The 27,378-nt window shown below is 41.2% G+C and overlaps 1 protein-coding gene across 1 annotated transcript in view; it reads left to right on the top strand.

Annotated features, from left to right (window-relative positions):
- The window catches only part of Ryr3 (ryanodine receptor 3), a 360,681-nt gene that overhangs the window by 266,432 nt on the left and 66,871 nt on the right, over positions 1-27,378 (top strand). Inside the window, exons 58-65 of the mRNA XM_071607412.1 lie at positions 1,417-1,532; positions 2,019-2,086; positions 2,989-3,110; positions 9,068-9,117; positions 9,521-9,581; positions 12,398-12,636; positions 13,952-14,033; positions 23,216-23,346. Of these exons, the coding sequence (XP_071463513.1) occupies positions 1,417-1,532; positions 2,019-2,086; positions 2,989-3,110; positions 9,068-9,117; positions 9,521-9,581; positions 12,398-12,636; positions 13,952-14,033; positions 23,216-23,346 (869 nt within the window). The remainder of the gene's footprint in view (positions 1-1,416; positions 1,533-2,018; positions 2,087-2,988; positions 3,111-9,067; positions 9,118-9,520; positions 9,582-12,397; positions 12,637-13,951; positions 14,034-23,215; positions 23,347-27,378) is intronic.

Raw genomic sequence — 27,378 nt, 5'->3', positions numbered from 1 at the left:
AGTAAAGGTCAGACGGTGGGAGACAGCCTCCTGGGAGCATTGGAGAAAGACTCCCATCTCAATTTACTCCTGTTATTAACAAGATGCATAGTGTAATTTGCTGATAAAGATTCGATCACAGGAACAAAAAGTCCTCCTTTAATGTTCCTAAAAAGGAAGTCAAGGAAATAGGAGAATCAGGAGAAAGATAATTGAATTCAGCAAAGGTATCCTGAGAAATTGTTTACCATGTGCCAGGCCCTGTGGGAGGCACCTGGATGATCAAGGGAGGTCCCTGTCAACAGGGAGAATTCCCAGGCTTCCCTGACCCAGCTTCAGCCTTCAGCCTCGCCATCACTTGATGACAACCCATTCTCCACTTGCTCAGGGCAAAAAACTTGATTCTCTTTTTCTCCTAACCCACATCCCATCCTTCAGAAAATCCTGATGGTTCTACCTTTAAAATATACCCAGCCTCCAGCTGCTTCTTACCCACTTCATGCTACCAGCATCCTTACAGGGATAGCCTCCCAATGGGGCTTCCATGCCTGCAGTTAATTTTAAACATAGTAGTCAGAACGAGTCTGTTATAAAGTAAGTCATTTCATGTCACTCCTATTCAGAACTCCCAATAGCGTCCCGTTTTACTCAGTGCAAAAACAAAGTCTAAGGATGACCTGCAAGGCCCTAAATGATGTGCTCTACTGTCACCTCACCTCTCTCTGTCTGCCTACTTCCATTCCACCCACACTGGCCTCCCCACCATATTCCTTCAACTCGGCATGTGTGCTCCTGCTGCAGGACCTTAGCACCACCTGCTCCCTATGTCTGGAAAGCCCCAGATAGCAGCTTCCCAGTAAGACTGCCCTCACTGCCCTGTTTAATACCACCGTCTGCAAACCCTCACCCTCCACCCATGGGCTCTTTCATCCTGCTTTTCATTTTCCTTTTTTTCCACACAACTTATTGACATCTGTCATTCCACATAATTTATACTCGCTTATGTCCTTTCACAGCCAGCACCTAAGATTCACAAAAACAGGATTTTTGCTTTCTTCCCTAGTGTATCCCCAGCTCAATATTTGTTGCATGAATGATAAAGATCATTCTGAAAATTTTGTTCAGAAATCATTGTACTAACACTTATATTTAAATTTTTTTTTGTTTTTGCAATTTGGTATGTTAAAAAGTAAAAAAAAAAATTGCTTTTTGTATATTTTTTGGAAATTTTTTAAAAAGAAAGAAATTGTTGTAGTATAGGTAGCGTGTGCTCGCAGTCAGATTCCCAGCGCAAGGGGAAAACAGTTGGTGAGCCATGTCACTAAGCCAGAGTAACCATTAACACTGGAAATTAAATTCAACACGAGGAGGATGGGTGACATCCCAGAGTCACATGGCCTCCTGTTACTTCCCGGGGCTCCTGTGTTTGCACTCTAGAGGTATGAAGGATTTGGAGCTGGATGCTTCCTCCATGGAAAAGAGGTTTGCCTACAAGTTTTTGAAGAAGATCCTCAAGTATGTTGATTCTGCTCAAGAGTTTATTGCCCACTTAGGTAAGTATCACTGTGAAATACAACAAAAGACTTGGCTATTCCTTTGTCAAAGAATGGGCCATCCATGATTCATTTAGATGGCTGATTGTGTTGGTGGTGTGGGGATGGGGAGGACAGTGGCTGAGACTTGTTTTCCTCACCTAAAAAAAAAAAAAAAATCAGTTTGGTCTGTGGCTTTCCTCCTGGATTTGAGTGACCCTTCTGTCAATATTTCATACAACTCATTCTGGTCCCTTTCCCATTGTTGTGCTTTGTGACTATGCACAAGTGGCTCAACCTCTCTGAAGCTGTGTCCTCACTGATAGAGAGACCAAGAGAGCTGACGCAAGCAACAATGAGCCAGCACCCTTGTAAAGTACCCCATAAAATGTGTTTCATGAAATCAAACAGGTGTATTTATGGTCTTTAGAAAAGCTGTTGTTTATAAACTGTTGTGATCTTCTGTTTCAATTCTGGCCAACCTTGTGTTACCTGGTTCGTTTTTAGAAGCCATTGTCAGCAGTGGGAAAACTGAAAAGTCTCCCCATGACCAGGAGATCAAATTCTTTGCCAAAGTAAGTGGTTCACTGCATTTAACCAAATTACCTTCTTAGGATCTCTGCTATTTAAGGTGTGAGTTAAACTGATCCATCAAAATGCCAGGGCTGCAGAGACAGATGTGCACTTCTCTACTGCAGAAAAAAGGCCGAGGTGGGCGGAGGTCTGAGCAGGTGGGCTGGCCTGCTTGGCTCCACACCATCACCCAGGGATCAGGATCTTTTCGTTTCTCCCCTGTCCCCAGAGTTGTGCTTCATGTCCACATCCCCAAACCTGCACCAGGAAAGGGGAAGAGTGGAGGGCAGGGCAGGCGGCTGCTTTTCTAAAGTTCTGACTATGGGTAGAGCTCAGCCATTTTAGCTTCATCTTGCTGCCAGGGAGGCTGAGTGTGCATTCTCTAGCCAGGTGGCCCACTGCCTAGGTAAAATATGGGGGCTTCTATTGCTAAAAGGAAGAAGGAGAGAACAATGGATTTAGGTACCAGTGAGCATTTTCTTCCATATACCTGTCCTCAGAGGACTGAAGGCACACAGTAGCTTTGCTCTGAGAAGCAGACACAGACACTTGAGGCCAGCAGTGGTAGACCATGCCTCAAGTGTGCCTGTTGATGCTGAGCCCAACAAGCCACATCTGAGAGCAGGGTCCCATAGGCGCCTCCTGCAAATGCTGACTCAGGGCTTCATGAATGTTTATTTGGGCTCTTAGTCAGTGGCCCTCTCCTTTCACATATCCCCTAGGTCTCTGGTTTGGGGCCCAGAAAAGGAAAATATGATGGAAATTAGGATCCAAAAGTAGAGTTTGCTGGAAATTCTAGGACCAGTGTTGAGAGACTTTTTACTCACTGAGTGTGACTTTTTTTTTTTTAAAGGAAACTAACAGAAGGACTTTGGATAGATTCTTAAAAGCTGATGTTTTCCAGGTTCTTCTGCCACTGGTTGACCAGTACTTCACAAATCACCGCCTCTACTTCCTATCCTCTCCTCTAAAGCCCCTTAGCAGCAGTGGGTATGCCTCCCATAAGGAGAAAGAAATGGTGGCCAGGTGAGTCTATAAAACAGAGAAGGTCATTGTGTTAGTCAGCTTCAAGTTACTATAACACAACACCTGAGATAATAAATGTGTAAGAAAAGATTTGTGTAGCTCACAGTTCTGGAGTTCCCAGTCCAAGATTGGTGGACCAAATGCTTTGGGCCTCTGGATGGCAATGGCAAAAGCACGTGGTAGAGCAAACTGCTTACTTGACGGCCAGGAAGCAAAAGAGGAAGGGGCTAAAGTCCCACAATCCCTTTGAAGGGCACCGCTTTTGACCTAACAGCCTCCACGTAGGCCTCATTTCCTAATGGTTCCACCACTTCCCAATCGTGCCACCCTCAAGACAAACCCTTTTAACATGTGGACATTTGGGAGACACTTATCCAAACTATAGCAGTCATGGTGCCCACAAGGTTTATTTAAGGTGCCAGGTGCCTTTAGCAGAAGTGAAGCACAGCCTGATGTGCACAGCTCAGAGGTTTGGTTATCATCTTGATTTTGAAGGAGAGAGATTATATTCGTATCTATCTGCCTAATTTCAGCAACTGAGTGAACTATTAAGGGTATCAGTAGGCTTGGGACAGATTTCCATATTCAGTCAACTTCCACCCTGAATTGACATTCAGAAGAAGTTGAAGATCATTCTGAAGCTTTGGAAAAGCAAACACAACATTAAGAAGAAACAGGTGGACACTGCTTTCAATACCATTCTTATCAAGTTTACAAGATTACAAAAAAAAAAAAAATTAGATCTTACAAGTCCTTATGTGGATGGTCTGAGATTTGACTTTTAGAGCAACATAACATTTTAAATTTCAAACCAGAAAAAAAAAATGTTTTCTTCAAAGCCTCAGCCTCCCTACCCACTCTACTCTGCATAATATGTGGTTGCTTTAACAGAGATAAGAACAGGGGGGATGCTCAAGATCAGACCAGTTTACCATTCCTTAGGTTCTCCATGTTCGATCAGTGAAAGGCAACCCTATGGGCTAGACTTCTAAATAGCAAAGAGTTAAGACTCTGTTACTGTGAACTCTTTCTCTACCATCCCTTGACAGTGAACAGTATCCATTATATTTACTAAGGGCTCAGCCACTATATCTCACCATCCTTGGGAAGATATGCAACTTTAGGACTCAGATAATGTTTATTAAACTCCACAGGACTAAGCACTGAGTTTGATGTTTCTTTTTAAAATTTTTTTTCTTTGTTCTTTTTAGTTATACACAACAACAGAGTTTATATTGACATATCATACATTTAGGGAGTATAACTTCTCATTATTGTGGTTGTACATGATGTGGAGTTACATGGATTGTATGTTCACATATGAACATAGGAAAGTTATGTCTAATTCATTCTACTGTCTTTCCCATTCCCCTCCCTTCCTCCATCCCCCCAACCCCCACACCCTACCCCCATCCAATCTGATGAACTGCCACTCCTTCTTTCTCTCTCTGCCTATTGTGAATAGCAGAGAGAACATTCAGCTTTTGGTTTTGGGGGATTGGCTTATTTCACTTAGCATGACAGCCCCCAGTTTTATCCATTTACTGGCAAATGTCATAATTTCATTCTTCTTTATGGCTGACTAAATTCCATTGTGTATATGTAACACAACTTCTTTATCCATTCAGCTGTTGAAGAGCAACTAGGTTGGTTCCACACTTTAGCTATTGTGAATTGAGCTGCTATAAACATTGATGTGGCTATGCACTGTAGTATGCTGATTTTATATCCTTTGGGTATAGACTGAAGAGTGGGCTAACCGCAGCAGTGGTGGTTCCATTCCAAGTTTTCTGAGGAATCTCCAAACTGGTTTCCAGAGTGGTTGCACCAATTTGCAGTCCCACCAGCAATTTATAGGGTGTATTTTCCCTCACATCCTTGCCAACATTTATTGTTACTTGTATTCTTGACAGTTGCCAATCTGACTAGAGTGAAGTGAAATCTCAGTGTAATTTTAATGTGTATTTCTCTAATTGCTCATGATGTTGAACATTTTTTCATCTATTCGTTGACCACTCATATTTCTTCTTCTGTGAAGTATCTGTCCAGTTCCTTAGCCCATTTATTGATTGGGTTATTTGATTTTTTGGTGTTAAGTTTTTTGAGTTCTTTATATATCCTGGAGATTAATGCTCTGAGGTACAGATGGCAATGATTTTCTCCCATTCTGTAAGCTCTCTCTCGTGTTCTTGATTGTCTCCTTTGCTATGAAGAAGCTCTTTAGTTTAATACAATCCCATTTATTGAGTCTTGATTTTACTTCTTGCACTTAAGGAGTCTTGTTGAGGGATTTGGTTCCTAAGCCAACATGATAGAGATTTGTGCCTACTTTTTCTTCTAATAGGTACAGGGTCTCTGATCTAATGCCGAGGTCCTCCATCCACTTTAGTTGAGTTTCATGTAGTGAGAGAGAGGGTTCTAATTTCATTTTGTTACATATGGATTTCCAGTTTTCCTGCATCATTTGTTGAAGAGGCTATCTTTTCTCCAAAGTATGTTTATGGCACTTTTGTCTAATATGAGATAACTGTATTTATGTGGGTTTATCTCTATGTCTTTTATTCTGTATCAGTGGTCTCTTTATCTGTTTTGGTGTCAATTGCATGTCATTTTTGTTAAGTTATACTACAGAGCTATTATTAAGGTCTGGTATTGTGATGCCTCCTGCTTTACTTTCTTGCTGAGGATTGCTTTGGCTACTCTGGGCTTCTTATTTTTCCAAATGAATTTCATGACTGCTTTTTCTATTTCTATGAAGAACATCATCAGAACCTTAGTAGGAATTTCATTAAATCTGTATAGCACTTTTGGCTATTTTGACAATATTAATTCTGCCTATCCAAGAACACAGGAGATCTTTCCATCTTCGAAGGTCTTCTTCAATTTCTTTAGTGTTCTGTAGTTTTCATTGTAGAGAACTTTCACCTCTTTTGTTGGATTGATTCCCAAATATTTTATTTCCTTTAAGGCTATTGTGAATGGGATAGTTTTCCTAATTTCTCGTTCAGTTGATTCATCGCTGATATATAAGGATGGAATTGATTTCTGAGTGTTAATTTTATATCCTGCTACTTTGCTGGATTCATTTATGAGTTCTAGAATTTTTCTGGCTGAGTTTTTTGGGTCTTCTAAATATAGAATTATATCATCAGTAAATAGGGATAGTTAAGTTCTTTTTTTTCTATTTGTATCCCTTTAATTTTTTCTATTGTCCAATTACTCTGGCTATAGTTTTAAGGACTATGCTGAAGAGAAATGGTGAAAGAGAGTATCCCTGTCTTGTTCTAGTTTTTAGAGGGAATACTTTTAATTTTTCTCCATTTAGAATGATGCTGGCTTTGGGTTTAACATATATAGCCTTTACAATATTGAGATATGTTCCTACTATCCCTAGTTTTTCTAGTGTTTTTAACATGAATGGATGCTATATTTCACCAAATGCTCTTTTTGCATCTATTGAGTTAGTCATGATTCTTGTCTTTAAGTCTATTTTGATGTTTCTTATGCAAGAGTTATTGGCCACTTGTGTAAGTATTATTATGAAACCTCATGATGTTTTAAATTCAAAGTACTACCTGTGTTTTAAGATCTTCACTTTTCAAATGGGAGAAACAGAGGCTTAGTGCCAAAGTGACGCAAGTAGTAAGGACAAGAATGGAAACACAGGCCTCTATCCCCATTTCTTCTGAGCTGTAATTACTTATTCTCACTCTTACGTGACAGGAGAGTCCCAAGGCTATCAAAATGAGATGCCCTTAGCATCAAGTACTGACCAAAGATCTCCTGAATATCTTCCAGATGCATCAGTCTATTTTAAGAAGCTAGGAAGTGAGAATCTAGGTGAGATATTCAGATAATCCAACAGAGGGCAGATGTGTCTGTTTTCTTCACCTGTTTTTTCTTGGACTATTAATTCATGGAAATGTAACATTTGTTCAACAAGGCACCATTTGTCGTGGCTGGAATACAACCTAGAGCTGATCAGCCTTGCAAATAGCTTTCAAATCCATCAGTGAGCCTGCCACCCTCCCCAGACGCAGTCGTGTCTGTCCTGAACGTGTTCATGTTGGCCGGCTACTCTGGTTTGAATTCTTCGCCCTCATCCTGTCTCATCTACATATGACGCCATTCATCAGGGGTCCCTGACCCTCTCCCCTGTATTCCTTTATTATCTTGAAACTCTAACATGGAGGAAAGGTGCCCAGGAATTCTGGCCCCTCTTAACTGTAGGCTAAGGGCAATGCTCCCACTGTATCAGGGGCTCCATGGGACAGCCAGGAGCCTTTGGAAATGTCAGGTCCTGGCCTTAGCACGCCCAAGACAGCACTTCTGATGGGGGTGGGGGGTGGGCAAGCCACATCAGTATTAGGATCAAATCACCCAACCATCTGCTTCAGCTAGAGAGAGTTTTTTGTATTTATACGGAACATGTGTCCATCCACTTTGCAGCATTTTCACCAGAAATATCTGAGTTTATCCACCCCTATTTTGGAAAACTGGGAGACTCATTCGATTACAGATGAGAAAGCTGACACACAGCAGGGGCCAGGGAAGAGCTGCACTGAGACAGCCTGGTTACCATGGGCAGAGCATGGTACCCACAAGCATCAGCAACACAGGTCACATTCCTCAGCACAGTTTGTCCTCTCCCAACTCCAAGAGTTTGCATCAGTAAGCAGCAGCCCATATTTAATTTCACAGTAGCTGGTTACCCAATTTCTGATAACTTGTAATGAGTTCTTTTAAGTTCTAGGTCAGGGGGGCCCAACTTATTTCTACTACAAAAACTAATGTCTAATCACAGAACAAATTGGCTGTGATTTTCCAGTTGACAGCCCCGAAAACCTAGGGCATTAATTGAGAACCATTTACAAGTAAGCAAGTTTCAGCCCCACCAACACGTAGGAAGTACGCAGCCTCCGTTTGCGTTATCTTATAAAAGGTCTCTGCCCTGTGTGAGGCAGGAGGCCCCAGGGCAAGTTATGAATGAGAGACTGGCTATGATGTCTGTTCCCTCCCACCATGGAAGCCCCTGGCCTGAACAGGTGTTTTGTTTTTCCTATTTTCCCTCTTTTTCTTCCACTGCTTTCTGAAGGATTTGCAAAGTTCTTGTCTAGCCATACCAGAGTTCTGAGGACTCTCCTCTCAAGAGCATCACCAACACAGGTCACATGATGCCCCCCAGTGCTCCTAGGTGGGTTTCTTGGTGGCATGCTCAAAGACATTTATGGGGATCCTTTCTGTCTGCACAAAAATCCCTCTTTTAGGCACTGTGGAAAAAAGCCAAGCAAGGAGGCACAGCCAAACCTACTAAGAGTTTCATGGCTGTAACTATGGGTGAAAACATGGAGAAGGATCAAAACCATAACATGCCACAGAGCTTTCTTGGTTTCCAAGGACAGCAACCTGGCCAGACCCATAAACTAATGGGAGATGACAATGAACATGCATTTCTTAACATGTTTTTTGTTTAACACAATCTCATTTCCTACTCTAACCAATAACGTTTTTCCAATCCTAACTTCCTGCCCAGCTCCCAACTAAAGCTTCCCAGCTCACCTGAAGGTCATAAAATGTTTACAGTCCACTGCAGCAACAGAAAAACCATGCTTCCATTCAGAATCCTCATTCCTGAATGTCCTGCAAGTGAACATTTCACCTCATGGTCTCTCTACAAAGGGTGGTTTGCACAGGGGCAGCACAAAATACTGTAACTATGGCAAAGAGATTGTTTTTAGCAAGGATGGAGCTGCTTGCAAGGTACCACACATGACTCTCCAACAAGGCAACATGAGCCACATGTTTTCCTGAGCATGACCAAAAGATTCTTCAAAGGAACATGGCACAACTTCCTAGAGTGCCCGTCTGTGCTGTTTTATACTATAGGAGTGGGTGAGAGGGACAAATTCCTTGAATCTCTCTGACTTTCTGAACTGCATTTTTTTTTCCTGCTTCAGCCTATTCTGCAAACTTGCTGCTCTTGTTAGACACAGGATTTCCCTCTTTGGTAAGTGAATTGTCATTGAAGGCTGCATTCCTTTCTGTGATGACCCTAAACTTGTATTTTGCCTTTATTGGTGGCTCCCTCAGACAATCTGAGCCTTGGGACTAAGATGTCACCTATATTTGCCATAGAAAATGGGTCTGAAGCATGATAAATGGCCTCTCTACCCCTTTAACAGCTCAGATTTTCCACACCAATGGATGTGTTAAACTGTGCCTCTGATATCCATCATGAAGCAGAGGCTGTGTCAGGCTGCAGATAAATGCCTTGTCCCTAAGCACAAGCCTGGCACCCTGTGTGCTGTTGGTTAATTATACTGGGCTACAGCTTATGCATATAGAGAAGGTTGCATTTACAAGCCAGGCTGAGAGGTTCGGGAGTCACAGGTGATTTTTTTTTCTCCTAGGGAGTGATTCTACCACAATGGTGAGCTGTCTTCACATCTTAGCTCAGACACTTGACACAAGGTAAGTCTGCTAGTTTTTCCAATAGTTTCTCAAGACTCCCTGTCTGACTTCTCTTCTGGACAAAGATGAATCTGACCCTAGAAGTCAGTGCTCTCTGTTTCTCATTCCCATGATGCAGAGCCATTTACATGCACAGGCCCAAAGCAGACAGCTCAGCATTTGATCAGTTCTTGTCTTCTTTTCCTGAGAAGTTTATCTTTCAGAAGATAAAATATATAATGTGGCAAAGTGCCACTTTGTACCTAATTTCCCCCCCACACACACACACACACACAAAAAAAAACAGTTGCCTGAGGGATAATGAGACCATAAGCATACTGAGAGAGATGCACAATATCACTCACATTCAGAATGGCCAAGGACCACCATGAGTGCCCCAGTTTCTCTACTTGGTGATGCGTTGTCCTCAGGATACCCCAGGTTTGCCTTGCTGTTCCATGAAGGCAAGAAACTTAAGAAGGTATCTGCCTTCCTAGCTGTTTCCAGTGCCTCTTCTCTTAGTCTAGTCAGTGAAAGATTATTACAGTTCACCTATGTTCTGTCGAAATCACCCTTAGGAATGTGGAGATGGTCACCATACCTGCCACTTAGGAGTGCTTCATAGTACCAAATTCAGCACATTTCTGGTCTGATCCCAGATTATCTTCCAGGTATTCAGAGAGAAACCTTAAAGACAGGCAAGACCCCAGAAAAGGGAAATTCATGACCTGAGAGGGTATGCCCATCCAACCATCCTTGACTTCCAACTCCAGCAGTCAATCAGAACACAAAGAATTGTTTTGTAACACACTTTACAAAAATGGATTGCAAGCCAGTTCCACACATGGGTTTAAGATTCCCAGTTGGTTTCAGTTAAATGAGAGCTGCTCATATTTATTACCTCAACACCAAGCCCCTGCAACAATCCTGAGGAAAGTATTCTGGCCTTCTGTCCAGAGACACTGCTTCCTGTATATGTCAAGGTTCTTTTTCTGCCTCCAGAGTGTTTTGGGGGTTTGTTTTCCATGGGGTGTATAAATTTCCATGGGGTGTGTTTGTTGTGTCTATTCTGGCTTTCTTTATAGTCTCTAAAGGTGTCTTCTATTTTGATAAATAACAAGTTACAAAGCAAATAAAATATTTTTTACTAAAGAAATGGCCAGTGAGATTTGTTTTTAACAATATCAGAAACAAAGGTAGTCTATGTGTCCAATGGGGAAAGATGGGTGAATCCAAAAGGAAGTAAAACAAAAATGTAAACTATGGAAATATTAAATGATGAGATTAGGAAAGAGAGAAGTAGTGAGAACTGACACAGAACTTTCTTTAGAATGCACATTAAGAAGGGCCCTTCACAAAGTCAGAAGGAGGATGCACCTCCCAAGGACGCACCTCTCACAGAAGAGAGCCATCACCCTAGGAGAGTGGCCCAAAAATGAAAAGCCAGGACACACTGATGGCTGTGTTTAAAAAAGGGAGAGTAAGAATCACTAAAATAGATTTTGTGGTTTATGAGAGAAAAAAACATGTTGTAGAGATACTAGAACTAGGAACCAAGACATCCCAGGTGACCAAAAATCCCTTAGGACTGGGATGAAGAGTCTTTATTACAAGAAACATGCAGAAAGGCTTGGGAAAGTCCCAGTTTTAAAAAATGCAAAATAAAGCCTTGGCAAGAGTCCAAACAAAAAAAATTTTTAAAGGAAGTATTAAGACATCATTCCCCACCAGGCACAGTGGAGCACACCTATAATACCAGTGACTCAACTCGGGAGGCCACAGCAGGAGGATTGCAAGTTTGAGACTAGCCTCAACAACTTAAGGAGACCTGTCTCAAAAAATAAAAAGGATTGGGAATGTGGCTCAGTGGTAGACTGCCCCTAGGTTCAATCCCCAGTACTAACAAAAAAAAAAAAAGAGAGAGAGAGAGAAAGGAAAAAAATAATATTTCCTAACAAAACCTATGATTAGAAGTTAGGAAGATAAGACATGAAAAATACTTAATGATCCAGAGCAAGCCTCACTACTGACTATATTTCCTTGTTTTTATTTTCCTGGCAGATTGAATGATTATCAGGAAATGCTGTAGATAAAAAGCATCTTTTATGGCCTTGAAGCAAAGCTGTCATAATCTTCTGAATGGGAAACTATAGTTGACTTATAGATTTTGTTACAATTCTAAGTTTTGAGCAGAGGACTCTGGTGCCCATAGCCTTCATTCCCACAGGTCACATTTCAACATCTCCCCTGTATCCCAGTGGTTTAATTAAGCTGTTTAATTTTTAAGCTGTTTTAAAGGACTAGGCATTCCTGTTTTCTCCCCTCACCCAACCTAGGACTTCCCTGCAAACAGAGACCCAAGCTTCAGCTGACTTATTTCCTTGGTTCCTGTCCATTCTTTCCGTCCTTTCTTTCCCTCCTTCCCTCCCCACCCCAGAGATTCTGCATCAGAAGGAATCGTGTCTAAATAGTCATAAAGGTTGCTTATCCCACAGTGAGCTGCAAGAAAAGTTCACCTTCCATCTTTTTCACTAGGTGTAAAGTTCAGTAGCCAGCAGGTGACCAACATCGCTTTCATTCTAAGTCATTCTCAAATCCTGAAAAGTTGAGCAATGGTTCCCTCAAACAAGGGCACCATTCAATCACTAGCCCATGACTTCTGTGTTCCAGGTATCTTCCTGGATGCTAACTATTCTTCGTTTCTCTTGACACAGTGTCTTCAGGTGACTGGAATGTCTAATGTCTGCCCAGGTTGCATTGCAAGTTACCACTCTCGCAAAGGGGGTTGGCCAAAAGTTCAGATTATACTTCTGGTTTTGAACACTGTTTCCTTGCAGGACTGTCATGAAGTCAGGCTCAGAGCTGGTGAAGGCTGGGTTGCGAGCATTCTTTGAAAATGCTGCAGAAGACCTAGAGAAGACTTCGGAAAACCTGAAGCTCGGGAAGTTTACCCATTCCAGAACACAGATCAAAGGTGTTTCTCAGAACATCAACTACACCACCGTGGCTCTGCTCCCCATCCTGACATCCATCTTTGAGCATGTTGCCCAGCACCAGTTTGGGGTGGATCTGCTCCGTGAGTCCTACTGCTCTTTGTTATAGATTTCTACACACACGGTCACAGAGGGAAGTGTACGACCCAGTCACTTGTGTAGATCTTAAGGGCAGAATCAAGCAATAATTATTTCATACTTTTTTTTACTTCTTAGATTTAAAAAAAAAAAAGTGAGGTGACAAAGTCTTGGAGGGGAATAACTTCTTTTATTTGATTATATAATATTTAATCTTTTCCCATTTTTATTCTGGACCAAAATTTCCCACCTGGTATTCTAACTCTCAGCTATTATAATGCCGCTTAATTTGAAAGGTTATCTGAGTAATACAGCATGAGATGTACATTTGCTTCTAGGGATTTTCAGACACCATTTTTCCTGTTAAGAAGCCTTAATTTATTCAAAGGTACCAGGAGCAATGGAAAGATGCTAACATTTCATCATCTGAGCCTTCAGAAGGACACCAAAGCCAAGTGGTTTTACTTTACTTTGCATTTAGCCTGTGTCCAGCTCCACCCCCTACCTGCTTTGCCAATTTTCTGTCACCAGGCTTTAGTTTTGCACTTTAAATATTGGCGTATGATTTAATTTAACCAGTTTTCAATTTCTGTATCTTCCAAATCCCCGAACAACTGAAAATCAAACTGGGGGAGTTAATTCTGGTTGTGCTAAAGTATTCCTAGCCTAGGTATGAGATCCAGACATGTTTAGGGGCTTGTAGCCAGCAGATTAAACTCTGTGCTCCTAAACTAAAATACCCTTCCCTTAGGAAAAAATGGTAGAATCATGACACAATTGAATTTCCTTTTGAAAAGCATCCAGCCTAGAATTCGGGATGAGCTGATTTAAGGAAGTTTGTTCTATCTTTGAAGAAGGTAGGGCTGATTGTTCCTTCCTAGGAAATGAGCAAAAGGCTCATGGAAGCTTCAAGTTTTCTGCATTTTTTTCTTCCAAAGGAAGAAAATATTACACTTGAAAACATTTGACTATAACATCTCCTTCTACTGAAAAAAAAGTTTCCTTATGGAAGGTTCTATTGCTCACATATTCCTTTCCCTGAAAGATATCAGGATCCTCATCAGAAGCCCCACAAGGGAACTGGGATGGTTCCGTGGAGGAGGTTTGCCCATCAGTGTTTTCTCTCCCAGTTCAGCAACTAGCAAAAGAAAATATGGGTAGAAAAAGGCTACAAATGTTTAAAGAGAGAGAGAGAGAAAAAGAGGGCTCTTTTGCTCTTGACTGATGCCTGAACATTTTTTTTTCCTCTATGGAGCATTCCATGTGCAGGAGGTAGAGCTGGGACTGATGTGTGATAATGACATCTCTTCTTTGTTTCAGTGAGTGATGTGCAGATTTCATGCTACCACATACTGTGCAGCCTCTACTCCCTCGGGACAGGAAAAAACATCTATGTTGAAAGGTAATTAGTGAACAAAGAGGGGAACACATTTGGGTTCAGAAAAATGTCGCCTGTGGTCTTATAAACGCAATTGCCTTTTCAATCCAGTAAAACTAAAGTGTTTACTGATCTGAAATGGGGATTTTGAGCTTGGGTTATGAAATGTCCATGGCAATATAAAGAGGCCTAAGGAAGCTCTTGATACTGATGACTTCTAGGGAGGGAGCTGGTCAGTGTGTGTGACCAGAGGAGCAATAAAGCCAAGCTAACCAAAACCTACTGAGGATATGTCTATTTCTTCATAATCACAGCTCCCAAACAGCTTCCAGAGTCCTGTGGTTATAGCTGGCTGGGACGCCCAAGGGATAGGTGGCAGTAGCTTCAGTGTTTAATGAGTTTCTGTGTGATACAGCCCCAGACCTTTGCTGTTCTCAGCTGTCAGATTAGCTACAGTTTTAAACAAGTGCACACTGGGGTAGCAGAAACACTGCTCAACAATCTTAAATCTTAACAAGCTTATTTGCAGAGGTGTCTGGGTTCCTACTCTGTCTCTAATCTGCCTGCCGCAGCAGAGGCCTTGGTGACCCCTTGCTTTTCAGCATCAAATGCTGGTGTTGTGCTGTTTTGTTTAAGTCTGGAAGTAAGACTAGAGCAGAAACACAGTATTAACAGAACTTTGCCCTCAGTCTTATCCTTGGAAGATTTCTCCCTTGCCCTCTCTTACAAGCGAGCTTGAAGGAATTCAGTCTGTGCTTAAAATCACTTCATCTAAAAATCTGCTCGTTGGCATCCACTTCATTTGCTGCCTGTTTATGCTGGTTTAATCAAACTAACATTAGGTCCTTATTTCATGACGAAATTGACATAAATTCAAGAAATAAAGAACTAATAAATTAAGATCATGGACTAATAACTAAAAACGATGGAAGAAATATCTATTTTATCATAATCACAGCCTCAAATTCAATAAATTATGGTGCACACCTATAATCCAGCATCTCAGGAGATTGACTTGCAAGAGGACTGGCAAGTTAGAGGACAGTCTGAGCAATTTAGGGGGATCCTCTTCAAAATAAAAAATAAAAGAGGCTGAAGATATAGCTCAGTGGTACAGTGCCCCTGGGTTTAATCCCCAGTATTGGGGGAGGGGGGAGGAGAAAGAAAAATAGTTGAGGAACTAATAACTAAACTTGCTTTATGATTTTTAAGTCCTTACAATTACCTAGCGTTTCTTACTGTTTTACGTAAAGTATAGTTTTGTCATGGGCAGAAAAAAGTTTTAACCATATTTTATTCCAAACTATCAAGAGAATGAATATGAATTTTTTTCTAGTTAATACTGAATTTCAACTTAGGGAAGGTATTTTGAATTCATTTCTCTCATTGATCATCTGCAAATATTTTCTCAGTTCTTATTCTCTCAGGTTACATGTATATATGTACATTCATCTGTGTGTGTGTGTGTGTTGTACATTTTTTTTTTTTTTTTTTGTAAAATTTATACATGCTTTGGGGAAAAAGAAAAGACAAAGATATTTCTGGTCTGAAATATCAAACCAGAGAGACTCCTCCTCATCTGACTTTTTGTACTTGATTCATGTGTTCACTGAAAGCTTATTATGTGTCTACTACACTGTGAATATCTGTGCTTGTGTTTTGAACTCTGTGGGTGAAGTCCCTAGGTCCAGGCTTGCCCCTATTGAATCTGATGGTTGACCAAGCAACTGAAGAATTGGGAATTTAAAATCCTAGAGTTGTGTTGTTGGCCCTGTTGATTTTTGTTTCTTTGATATTATTGTGAAAGAAAGCCATGTTTATTCAGAAAAACAAACAAAACAGTATAAAAGTATGTAAAGTCAAGAGTCTACCATTTCTTCACCCCAGAATTCCCTGTACCTAGACCCAGTTCCCAAAGGAAGCCTCTAGAGTGTTGGGTATGTACCAGTATAGGCCTCTTCTAAGTCCAGTTCTGCACAAGAGATCATAACATCCATATAGCTTTGCAACTTACTGGATAAAACTAAAAGCTGAATTTCTTTATCATACAATTCATTTTAAAAATTTTTAATATTTAGATACAATATCCATAAATTTCCTACTTTAAAAGATGAGCAAATTTGATACACTGATATTTCTAACCACCTCTTGTCCTTTCTACTTTTCCATTTTTGCTATAAAATTTATTATGTCATTTACATTCTGTTCTAGAACCAATAATCCCAGAGATGTTTACCTTAATTTGTTTTAAATTTATTTGGTACATTACTTTTGCTTTTGAACCAGAACTTGCCCATTGCTAAGTTTTTTATTTTGATTTGTTTTTGACTGGCTAGATAAATCATGAAGGAGTTATTTCTGCAAGAGCTCTTAGATACTCTTGAGTTCTTGCATATTTTAGAATAACATTCCTTGACTTTTAGGTGTGAACAGTTTCCATGGCATAAAATCCTTGAGTCATTGTTCTCTTCTCTCAAATGCACATAGAAATCTCTTCTTTGTATTCTGACCAGGCATGTGGCCTGGACCAGGGGATTTATTCCACTTACACATGACTTTGCAGTCAGGGAGGAAATGGCCATGCGTAGGGTTCCTCAGTTTTGAAGAATGTTAACTTCAGTATGATATGTCCCCCCTACTTCCTTCCAGAATTTCATATGCCCCTTAATTCTTCAGAATTATGTGTTTCATTACTTCAGGAAATTTTCATTTTATTATATAGCTTGGGTTCGCTTTCTATCCCAGTAACAAAATACCTAAGATAATCAGCCTAAAAAGGCGAAAGTTTTATTTTGGCTTATAGTTCTGGAGGTTTCAGTTCATGGTTGCTTTGTCTAATTATTTTTAGGCCTGTGATGAGAACATCATGGCAGGAAGCACATGGTGAAGCAAACTGCTCACCTTATGGGGCCAGAAAGCAGAAAGAGAAGAGCAGGCATCCCACTGTCCTCTTAGAGGGCACACCTGCGGTGGCCTGGAACCTCCCATTAGGCCCTGCCTCTTAAGGATCTCATGTCTCCAACAGCTGGCAGCTAAGCCTTCAATACACTGGGCTTTGCAGGACATTCCAGATCCAAACTATAGTATAGTTGTTGGGTTTGGTTTTTTTCTTACCTGTCATTCAGTTATAATGTATATTTTTCCTTAATCCTCCACAGCTCTTATTTCCTCCCAAGAAATTTTTCTTTTTCTTTTTTTTTTTTTTTTTGTACTGGGGATTGAACTCAGGGGCACTCAACCACTGAGTCACATCCCCAGCCCTATTTTGTATTTAATTTAGAGACAGGGTTTCACTGAGTTGCTTAGCACCTTGCCATTGCTGATGCTGGCTTTGAACTTGGGATCCTCCTGCTCAGCTCCCCGAGCCACTGGGATTGCAAGCCCAAGTAACTTTTTAGCTAATTATTCTTTACTGTTTTGCATGTGTATGATTTTTCTCAAACTTCCTTCATGTTACTGATTCTTTTTGTTTGTTTTCTATGAATGTATAGAGAAATTTTTTTCTGCACTTTTTTCTCTAGATAATTCTTCCTCTGACTTATGTGTCTCAATTATTTTTCCATTGGTAGGTACATTGCTGGGTCTCAAGTAAGGAGAGGTGGTGAGCATTAAAGTGGAGGAGAATGAACAGGGAAGAAACAGCAATCTGAGAAGCTGGCTCGGGCTGACCGTTTCTCACTAAATTAGCAGTGTCTTTAGCATTAGCAATGTACCTATGCTCAGCCTCTGATGCCCTACCCCAACAAAAGTAAACAGCTGGCCCAGGTGAGAGGTGGGTGAAAAGCTCAGCACGTTCCACAGTCTTAGGACCTTGGCCTAGTGATGGAATGTATCCGCTGTGTAGAGCTCAAGTCAGCAGCTACAGCTCTTTCCTGCCCTGCACTCCAGGGCTGCTCCAGGCTAGGAGCATAGGTCACAGAAATGTCAGGTAGCAGGTCTCCTCTTCCCTTCTCTGCCCTGTCTGCCACTTTGCAAATTGGAAGTTGGCTGCACCCGTGTAATCCACCAGGTTTACCAGGGCCCACTGATGCCTTGAATCTTCATGATTAAGGCAAAAACTCAACTTTTAGCCTTTCAAAACCTCCATATTTACTTCCAGAGATTTCCACATTTTTTTCACTTCCATATCCTCTGGTTCATACTTTGAAGTTATCACACATATTCTAATTTCAGTGTAGATCCAGATTTCTTCCCAATTTTTTCCCTCATTTCTTATTGGATTTAGGGAGGAAAGTGCAATAAATCCAGCATTTCTCTATCACTGAATTTTTCTTGATTAATGAACATCTTTAAGGTTGCATGGGAATCACTGAATATTTGGTCCAGTTATACCTGCAGTGTGCTTGTGGCTAGAAAAGATTTCCAACACCGTGGTGACATGGTCGGCTGCAGAGAGGAAAAGTCACTAAAATGGAGTAGTAGAACATCTTCTAGTTGAGACAATATTGAACATGTCATTGACTAGTGAGATTTTCAGATACAAAATTTCAGAGAAGGATAAAGGCTTTTATGCATTGAATCTTGCCGGATATTGGTGTTCTTTAATATGGAGATTCTTCAATTACTTTAAAAGAGTATTTGGTGACAGTTTGCTGAAAAAACTAAGTTCAGAACATGATTATATTGAATCATTTAATCCCAGTGTTATTTTGAATTAAAACTGTTTTCTCCATCACACTTTAAAGATATTCCTTTCATTGGGCCTAGCTCCCTCTAATTATTTCTGATTGGACATAATACATATTCCCTATACCCCTAAGGTTACTAATAGTATCTTGGACCATCTCCCCCTGCCCACCACCATCACTGGTTTCTATGTCTCTGCTATATGTTAGCATTCTCTGAAATATACATGATACAACTTTCAAAATTGGAAAGCACCATGTGTATAAGACATTGTTGTGATGATGATTTGTCCTAGCTATGTTCCTAACAATAGACATTTGACAGATCCATTTTCATCAAGATTCATGGGAATAAAATTGAGAGTTTGAGAAGGAAAGCCTGCTACTTGATAAGTTAGTAAGTAATAAATACTGAAATACGAATTGAACCCTCTTCAATCTTTCACCATTGACCAAGTACCTAGTATGTGAAAAATATTATGCTAGGTAATAAGAACTGAAGAAAAAACAAAGGGGAGTTTCCTCATCCAGTGATAAACTTATGTTTGAATTGCTGTGGGCTGTCTTGGCAGCCCCTGCCCAGTTTGGAAGCTCAGCCCATACCACACTGCCCCCTGGGGGTGCACTAATAACCTAAGAAGCATTGTAAGAGCAGGCCAGTTGCCTAGCTTAGTGCCTGGGGGCTGAGGCTATTCACTCAGGTATTTTACTGCCAGGAACATTAATTGGCAGATTTCTGGGCTTGGCTTTTACCGCAGCTAAGGCTACGAGAACTGTTGTGTATCTGAGAACTGTTGTGTATCTCTCTTGGCTGAGCAGCTAATTAGCATCATTGTGTGCTCTGGACTAGAAAATGCCCTTTTGAGGAGCATGGTGAGACTCAGATTTGTCAGTAATTAATATCAGAGAGGACAGGGCCATGTCCCTGTCAGTGTAGCACTGGAGAACTGAGACTTACCAACTGTCCTCTGCCCCCAAGGCTTGCTTTCTTGGCTAACTAGCTTTCCAAAAACCTACTTTCACGACTTTAATCTTGGTGAGAGAAAAAGAAGAATGGGTCAATTTGGCATCAAGGCAATTCAGGACAGACTGTTTCCTTTGCCTGTCTGTCCCTGTGCCAAATAAAATTTGCTGTCAGATTTGAGATCTTACCCTTGTCATCCCTGATTCCCCGCTAGACTTTCTCTCCTCAGTGCTCTGTGTGGCACAACTCAAATGTGTCTATTTCTCTTTCATAATGAAGTTTGGGGTTGAATCTAACCTTTTGGTTAGTCCATAAGGTTATGGGGGTTTTATTGTTTTTGTTTGTTTGTTTATTGGTAGTGGTGGTACCAGGGATTGGACCCGGAGACGCTTAACCACTGAGCCACATCCCCAGCCCTTTTTTGTATTTTATTTAGAGACAGGGTCTCACTGAGTTACTTAGGCACTCCCTATGTTGCTGAGGCTGGCTTTGAACTTGATCCTCCTGCCTCACTCAGCCTCCCCAGTTGCTGGGATTTCAGGCATGTGCCACCATACCCAGCTAAGATAGTGGTTTTGATCACATTTCTTCAAGGATCACTATAGAGTTTCCTTCACAAACCATGTCCTTATTTTCCCCTCCTCCTCAAAGGTAAAACCAAAGAGAAGAAACACCCTTTTTCTCCCTGGCCACTATGGTTGGTAAAAGCAGTGAAACTGTTACCTGAAAACATGGTCCCTGTGGATCCTCATACCAGATGTATGGAGGCCCTCTCTGGTCTTAGTAGTCATTGAAGGTATTGGCCATTCCCATCTGAAGTTAAAATGGTGCCCCTTTTGTCAGGCCTGTCCTGTCAGGCTTAACTCAGCAAAAAAGGAAAATGAGAAGGAAATATGGGGAAACAGGTCTGGGTTGCGACCTACTCAGAAGTGAACCCAGATCTCAGCAGCCTGCTCAGTCTCCTTCCCTACCCTCCTGGTTTAGTCAGCTTTGCCTCGCTATGACTGGAAGACCCAACAACTTAGAAAAGGAAACGTTTATTTTGGCTCACAGTTTCAAAAATTCAGTCTATGGTCAGCTGAAGCCATAGCTCTGGGGTCCAGGGGAGGCAGAACATCATAGTAAAAGGACGTGGTGGAGGAAATCAGCTCAAGACATGACAACCCAGAGCAGAGCATGAGCTCCACTCTCAGGGACAAAACATAAACCCCAAAGGCATGCCCCAGTGATCTGTTTCCTCCAATCACACCTCCCTGCCTATAGTTACCACCCAGTTAATCCATTGAAGTGGATTAACCCACTGAATAAATCACAACTCTCATTAACTGATCATTTCATCTCTGAATGCTTTTTTGCATTTGGCTCACACATGAGCTTTTCGGGGACACCACCTATCCCATCTCTGACATGCCTCTAGGAAAAACCAGGGCAGCAGTGATACACAGGGCACAGTAGGATCTGCATGGTACAAGGGTGGTGTTCTGCTCCTGGAGCAGACACGGGTAGGATTTCAACAGTGCAACATTTACCAAAAGGTCAAGGCTGTGCCATTACCTAGGAAGTGACAGCCTGACTGAAGACCAGTCAATCCACTGTTGCTCCTTAGGGACTGATTTGAAACTTATCAGTACTCAAATGCTTCAAGGCCAAAGAAGTTGTCAGCTAGTTCCCTAAAAGCCAAATCTAAGAATATAAACAATAAAATCCTGTATGTTCATTTTTATTTTCTAATTAAAAAGATCACTTTTAAAACATAAATTTGGAAACTTGAAAACTGGGTGGAATAAAATAAAAATTTTTAAAAATTAAAAAGAAAAAAAAACCCTGGATTTTCCAGAGAATACACAGCTTTCTGCAGTCAGCTACTCTCTCCCTCCTTCAGTTTGCTAGTCCATCAGATTAGTCTTGCATCTCAAGCAGAGATGTATGTCCCCAGGCTTACAGATTCCAATTCTATCCCAGATGGTCTTGTCCGGTCATTTTGTTCAATACCAGTTAAGATCACGTTTTAATTCAACTCCAATATGTCTATTTCTCTGTTGTAATGAAATTTCAGGTTGCCTCTAATGCTTATGATTAGTCCATAAACCTGTTTTATTATCACATTTCGTCAGCGTTCTATACAAAACACAGATTCTATCTTTAGAGTGAAAAAGAACTTCCACCACCTCGAGAACAAAGGTTAAGGTTAAGACTTATTCTTCAGTGAAAAAAAATGTCTCTTTGTACCCCCATAGAAAATGCTTATTATCTGCTCTCAGCAGATCTATGCTTTTGACGTTCTGGCCTCTTGGTGCTGCTGAAGTAGTTGTCTCTTGTCACAGTGAGGAGTAATTAACATAAAGTGTTGGGTACAGGTCCCACTGGGGATCTGAAGGGAGCCCTGAGGGTTGAAAGCATTTCTATTTCCACAGAATTGCAGTATTGGGGTAAGCACTGGCCCTTGGCTCCAAGTGCACCCCTCCAGCTGGCAGATGTCTCCATGGTGGTCCTATGACATCCTCTAAGGAGCAGGGGACTGGACTGGTAGATGTCCATCTAGTTGGCATCAGTGCTCAAAGTGTGACGATCAGTCACAGAGAAAAACAAAATGAGGTGGGAGATGGGCTTCGATGCCGAATCTTCATTTTAGACCTACTGTCTACATTTCCAGTCATTATTGTGGTCTAACAGAGGTTCCACATTAATGATTTACTTAAAAATAAATGTCCTCTTTATTAGAAATTGACATCACATGTAACTTATAAGGTAGTCATAGATGCTCTGGATGCCAGTCACCGTCTGAGAGGTGATGTTGATGGGTGGGAAACGGGTGACTCTGGTCTCTCATTCAACAAAAAGCAATAGATGTCAGCCCCCATACAGGAGCCTTTGACCTGGTACTGACACAGTATTATCTCACAAGCAGTTAGGCCCAGATGTGGGAAATAGAAGCGCCCTTTCAGCCATAGCTCTGCTTTAACCAGCAGAGGCTGATTCCCTGCATTTACACTTGCAGACTCAGTCACTCTCACTTGAAGAACTTGGAATCTGAACTTGGAATCCCAACCATTTTGCTTTTGTTTGCTTTCTTGTTAAAGACCTAAAGCCAGAGCTTATACATAGTTTGCACTGTAAAATTTGTGGAAGAGAAGAAGAGGAGTAATAGCTATTAGATGTCTTTCCTCTAAATCTAGCAATATACCTCAGGGCCTGTTGTTTCTATTGCAAGGCAGGTCTTTTATTTTGTGTCTTATTGTTTCTACTAGTGGTCATGGTCTCCATCTGTAGCAGAGAACAGATAAATTATACTGAAAATTTCAAAGCGTTTTGAAAACAGGAGGGATAAATCTCAATTTGGACGCCAGCAGAACTTACTTTGAGGCGTTCTGGGATAGAGTAGCAAAGCTACACAACGTATCACATCATCTTAGCCAGTTAAGAACTAGGTTCCAAGCAGAGTGACCATTGCAAACTGTTAGTGTCTGGAGAAAGATGGGGGCTGGGGAAGGGAAGAGTGCATGCAACCTGGACAACCCCCAGATGTCCAGTGAATTCATCTGTAGGGAAGGGGTCCACCAGTGCCTGGGGCCAGCTTGTGGGTGGCACCATTTCTAAATGGACTTCTGTGTTTACAGGCAACGTCCTGCCCTTGGAGAATGTCTGGCTTCACTGGCAGCTGCTATTCCAGTGGCATTCCTGGAGCCCACCCTCAACCGTTATAATCCTCTCTCAGTCTTCAACACCAAAACCCCCAGGGAGAGATCTAGTAAGTATCTTTTCACGGAGATCTCAATGAACTCCATGTTCTGAGAGGAGAGTAACCAGGAAGGTGGCATAGTCAGGAGGCAGCATCCCTGCAGCACTATTTTATATGGTCTGAGAAGGGCCAAGAGGTTAGAGTAAGGGACTAACTTAGGGAACAAGTGAGCATGTGCAGGATTTTGTCATCACGAGGCTTTGGTTTCTTCTATAAAATGAGGAAACTGTGTGGTTGATGTCCAAATCCCTCCATACTAAGACTTTGAGGTCTCTTGTCTGCCTTAGGATTCATTTCTTCTCTGCTCCTGGTGGTCTGATTACTTTTCTGCAGTCCTTCTTCCAGATGAACACCAGAGGGGCATATTCACACTAATAACCTGGTTAATTCTCTTCTTCAAGGACAGCCTGTGTTTTTAAGCATACTGACCACATATTCTCCATCTTCATGGAGGACAAGAGATAAGAAAGCATCAGAAGGAATTAACATTATGCAAGAGAGAGAATTTAACTGCATCTTTGATGCAGCAAGTTCTATAACAGGGATTGGCAAACTATGGCCACAGGGCAAATCTGGTCCCCAGCTATATTTGCAAATAAAGTTTTATTGGAACACAACCAGTAAATACTAGAACAAAAATCCTGGGCAGGTTCTAAGTCCTGTTTTGGAGGGTGAGTGGAAGGGTCCTTCATACCTGGATTAATTGTGATTCTGCTTAAGGAAAATGGAATAGAAAAGAAAATCTTCAGTAGGAGTCTTTAACCTTGACTTAGAAGGAACTACAATGTTGAAACCTGAAGCAAAAATTACCAGTCCGTAGACTTAATCAATTTTAAGAAAAAGGCGGGGGGGAAATCCATAGTGAACCATTTTAAGTCAGAATCCATCCTAATCAGAACCAGAATTTTGTTAAAACATTGATGTATAGTACTAGTCAATGGCTGAACTTCACAGTGATTCCGTTTATTTCGAGTCCCTTTTCTTACACTTCCATGATGAGATCCTAAGGGAGAAGAGTTCTAGGAGAGCAGGGACATGCCACTCTTTGTTCTTTTCTTTAAGTATGCAGAGTGCTGAGCTACAGCAGCTTCATCCCCACTTGCTTCTTGTTACCTCACATAAGAGAAGCACACTGCCCCCAAAAGTGATCACAGGACAAAATAAGGCTGCTAATAAAATTCTTTACTGAACTAGAATACAGTGGAGACTAGTGTTCTCAGAACAGGTGAAGAAACTGCCAAGATGCCTCAGCGTTCCACAGTCCTATATGAAATTTGTTAGCTAGCCTTTCCCCATCCCCTTTACCTCATCTCACCCTCTCTCCCCTTTGACACTAGCAGAAAATTATTTCCAACCTTGTTTTTCCTCTGCCCACTCATGATTCCAAATGAGTCACAGCTTGTTACTAAAGCAGGACCTGAGCAATAGAGCAGGCTTTGGAAAAGTTTAAAAAACGGCCGAAATATCTACAGGCAAATGCTAGCCCAAGTGTTGCTTCTCAACTCCAAAGGATGCCAGGCCCAATTGTGACAGTTCTGAATATTTATACATCTATTCTACTCCAACCATAACTTGAGAAATAGTGGATCTCTGTCTCTCTCACCACTGTATAGAGCTGTATCTTGGGAAAAGGAGACATCTGCTCTGCTCTTCATTTCAAGGAGCATAGCAGTAGGGAAAAATGAGGAAACCTAGAATTGCTTTGGGAGGGAGGGGAATGCCTCTCTATCATTGCTTTCTTTCCCAAGGGCTATTCAGGGGGGAAAAATTATTTCTACTCATTTCATATGTCTTTGCACCAAGTTAATAAGACATATTCATAAATAAAAAATAAGCATCAATCATTGCATACTCTAAAGGAAGAAAGGAAGCAAGATTTTGATTAGAGATGACAGTCCTTGATTCATCAGTGACACACTGTGGGACTCAATGCCTAAGTCCCCTGAGCCCATGTTTTTTACCATTGGTTTAATTAGCAGAGTGAATGCTGACCATGTTCAGAGCTCTTGAAAAGTAACATTTGCATGAATATGTATTGTGGGATAACCAGGCTCACCTGAAGGATGACACAGTTTGATAGGCAATAAGATAGATGTCATTCCTAACAAAGTGGGTGGCCTGAGGGATAAAGGAGGAAGAGGGATGTCTAGGGTGACAGATGATGTGGTGTTTTAGAAATATAGTATGAAATGACTGATCAGGTCTTCGGTCATTTGGACATCTCTATTAATTGACACTTCGTGCTTTCCCAACAGAGCTAATCATATTAGTACCTCTGACACCCTGTAAAATCTTGGATCATTTTCTTATTCATCCCAAAATTAAAGTATACCAAGAAAAGGTTTTAATAATATTATATGTCAGTTATTCAGCACTGAATAGATTCTTTGTTATGTGTGGTAGTGGTCTATTAACCAGAGACTAGATTGAGAAATACATCCTGTCACTAGTCAGCTTACTTTTCTTCTGTACCCTGTTGGATATAATCAACTACAGAAAAAAGAGGTACAATTCCAATGAACTCCATCTGCTCGTAATGTGAAGAAATGGTATCCTGATGCTGTCTTCCTGAGGGAAGAGCTGCTGGGTGAAGAAAATGGACTTTAGAATCTAACCCAGGAGTTCTTAAACTCTAACATGCATCAGAATCACTTGGAAGGCTTGTTAAAGACTACTAAACCCTACTGCTTGTGTTTCTAATTCAGTAGACCTGGAAAGGGACCTGATCATCTGCATTTCTAATAAGTTTCCAGGTGATGCTGCTGCTGCAGGAGGAGGGCCCCCACTTTGAGAACCATTGATCTAGATGAAAGGACATTGTGTTCTAATGATCCCCCCAATAGTCTTGTGGCTGATTCTAGTAGGACTCCACCAAGGCTGTTCTTCAGATGGTTACTCAGCAAGCAGAGTTCATTCAGTGGGCTTATTATGTGGCATTTGATGTATAAACACCTTCTGAATCACAAATGTTTATTCCACTCAAGGACCAATTACTGTAGGTATAAATAACTTGTAAAGGTCATTATGATGACTCCAGTTCACCAACCCCAAGCAACTCTGTGTTGTTCTTAGGCAGGAAAAGAAGTGTCTATGATGATGTGTTGTCTGTGTGACATTTAAACATATACACTAAGCCTTCTCATTTATAATCTTACAGCAAATAATTGTAAGCTTCAGTTGCATCTGTGGCCATTGGCATTGTCTTGTGTGCAGAGCTTCAAGGCAGAAAGCTTGACTTCCATTTACCTATTTATTCTGAAAAGATGTATAAAATTACTTTGTGAGGGTCTCCCCAGATTCCCATGCTGTTGTCAATCAACACTGTTTTTATTGCTACAAGATGTAGGATAGACTTGTCCTCTGCAAATCACCCAATAATTCCCTTTTGGATATTACAGGAGTTCAGGGTCTTTGACTCTCCTGCTTTAAGTCCTTTTGAAGTGTCTGGATCCTAAAACACATCGGTCGACTCCTACATTCCAGGGCAAAGAGATCTTTAGCCTCACATGCACTGAAGGGCTATAGTGATAGCAACAAAGTCATCCCCAGGGAAAAGGCGATAGGACTTCAGTGGCCTGCTCAGCACAGAGGCTGCTGCTGGTCCATTGCTTTGCAACTGAACATCCTATCCCAACAGGATGGCTTGTCTCAGCTGTGGAGTCTTTCTCTCCAACCTAGCCAACGTAACTCTGTGTTTCTGATCAATGAGAAATCAAGATAGTCCTTTTCAATTGGTCAGTGTTCCTAAAGACCACAGGATATGGTGTGGCCTCTTCTACATGTTAACCCTTTAATTCCCATCGGCCTAAAAACTAGAGAAGAGACTTCAGACCAATAGTAACCATAATAGCAAAGGGTCTTCAGACATATCTACTTCACTAGACAAAATTTTATTTGAAGTCTTTTGTTTTTTCTGTAGAAACTCATAATAACTTTGTATTTTGCTTCAAATATCAAAAATAAAAGGTGGGCACCTATAATTTCAACTGCACGGGAGGCTGAGGCAAGAGGCCTCACATATCTGAGGCCAGCCTGGGTAAC

The sequence above is a fragment of the Marmota flaviventris genome, chromosome 2 (assembly GCF_047511675.1).
Source record: "Marmota flaviventris isolate mMarFla1 chromosome 2, mMarFla1.hap1, whole genome shotgun sequence".
NCBI lineage: Eukaryota > Metazoa > Chordata > Mammalia > Rodentia > Sciuridae > Marmota > Marmota flaviventris.
Note: the sequence above shows the minus strand (reverse complement) of the source record. Positions and strands in the feature narration are given on the sequence as shown.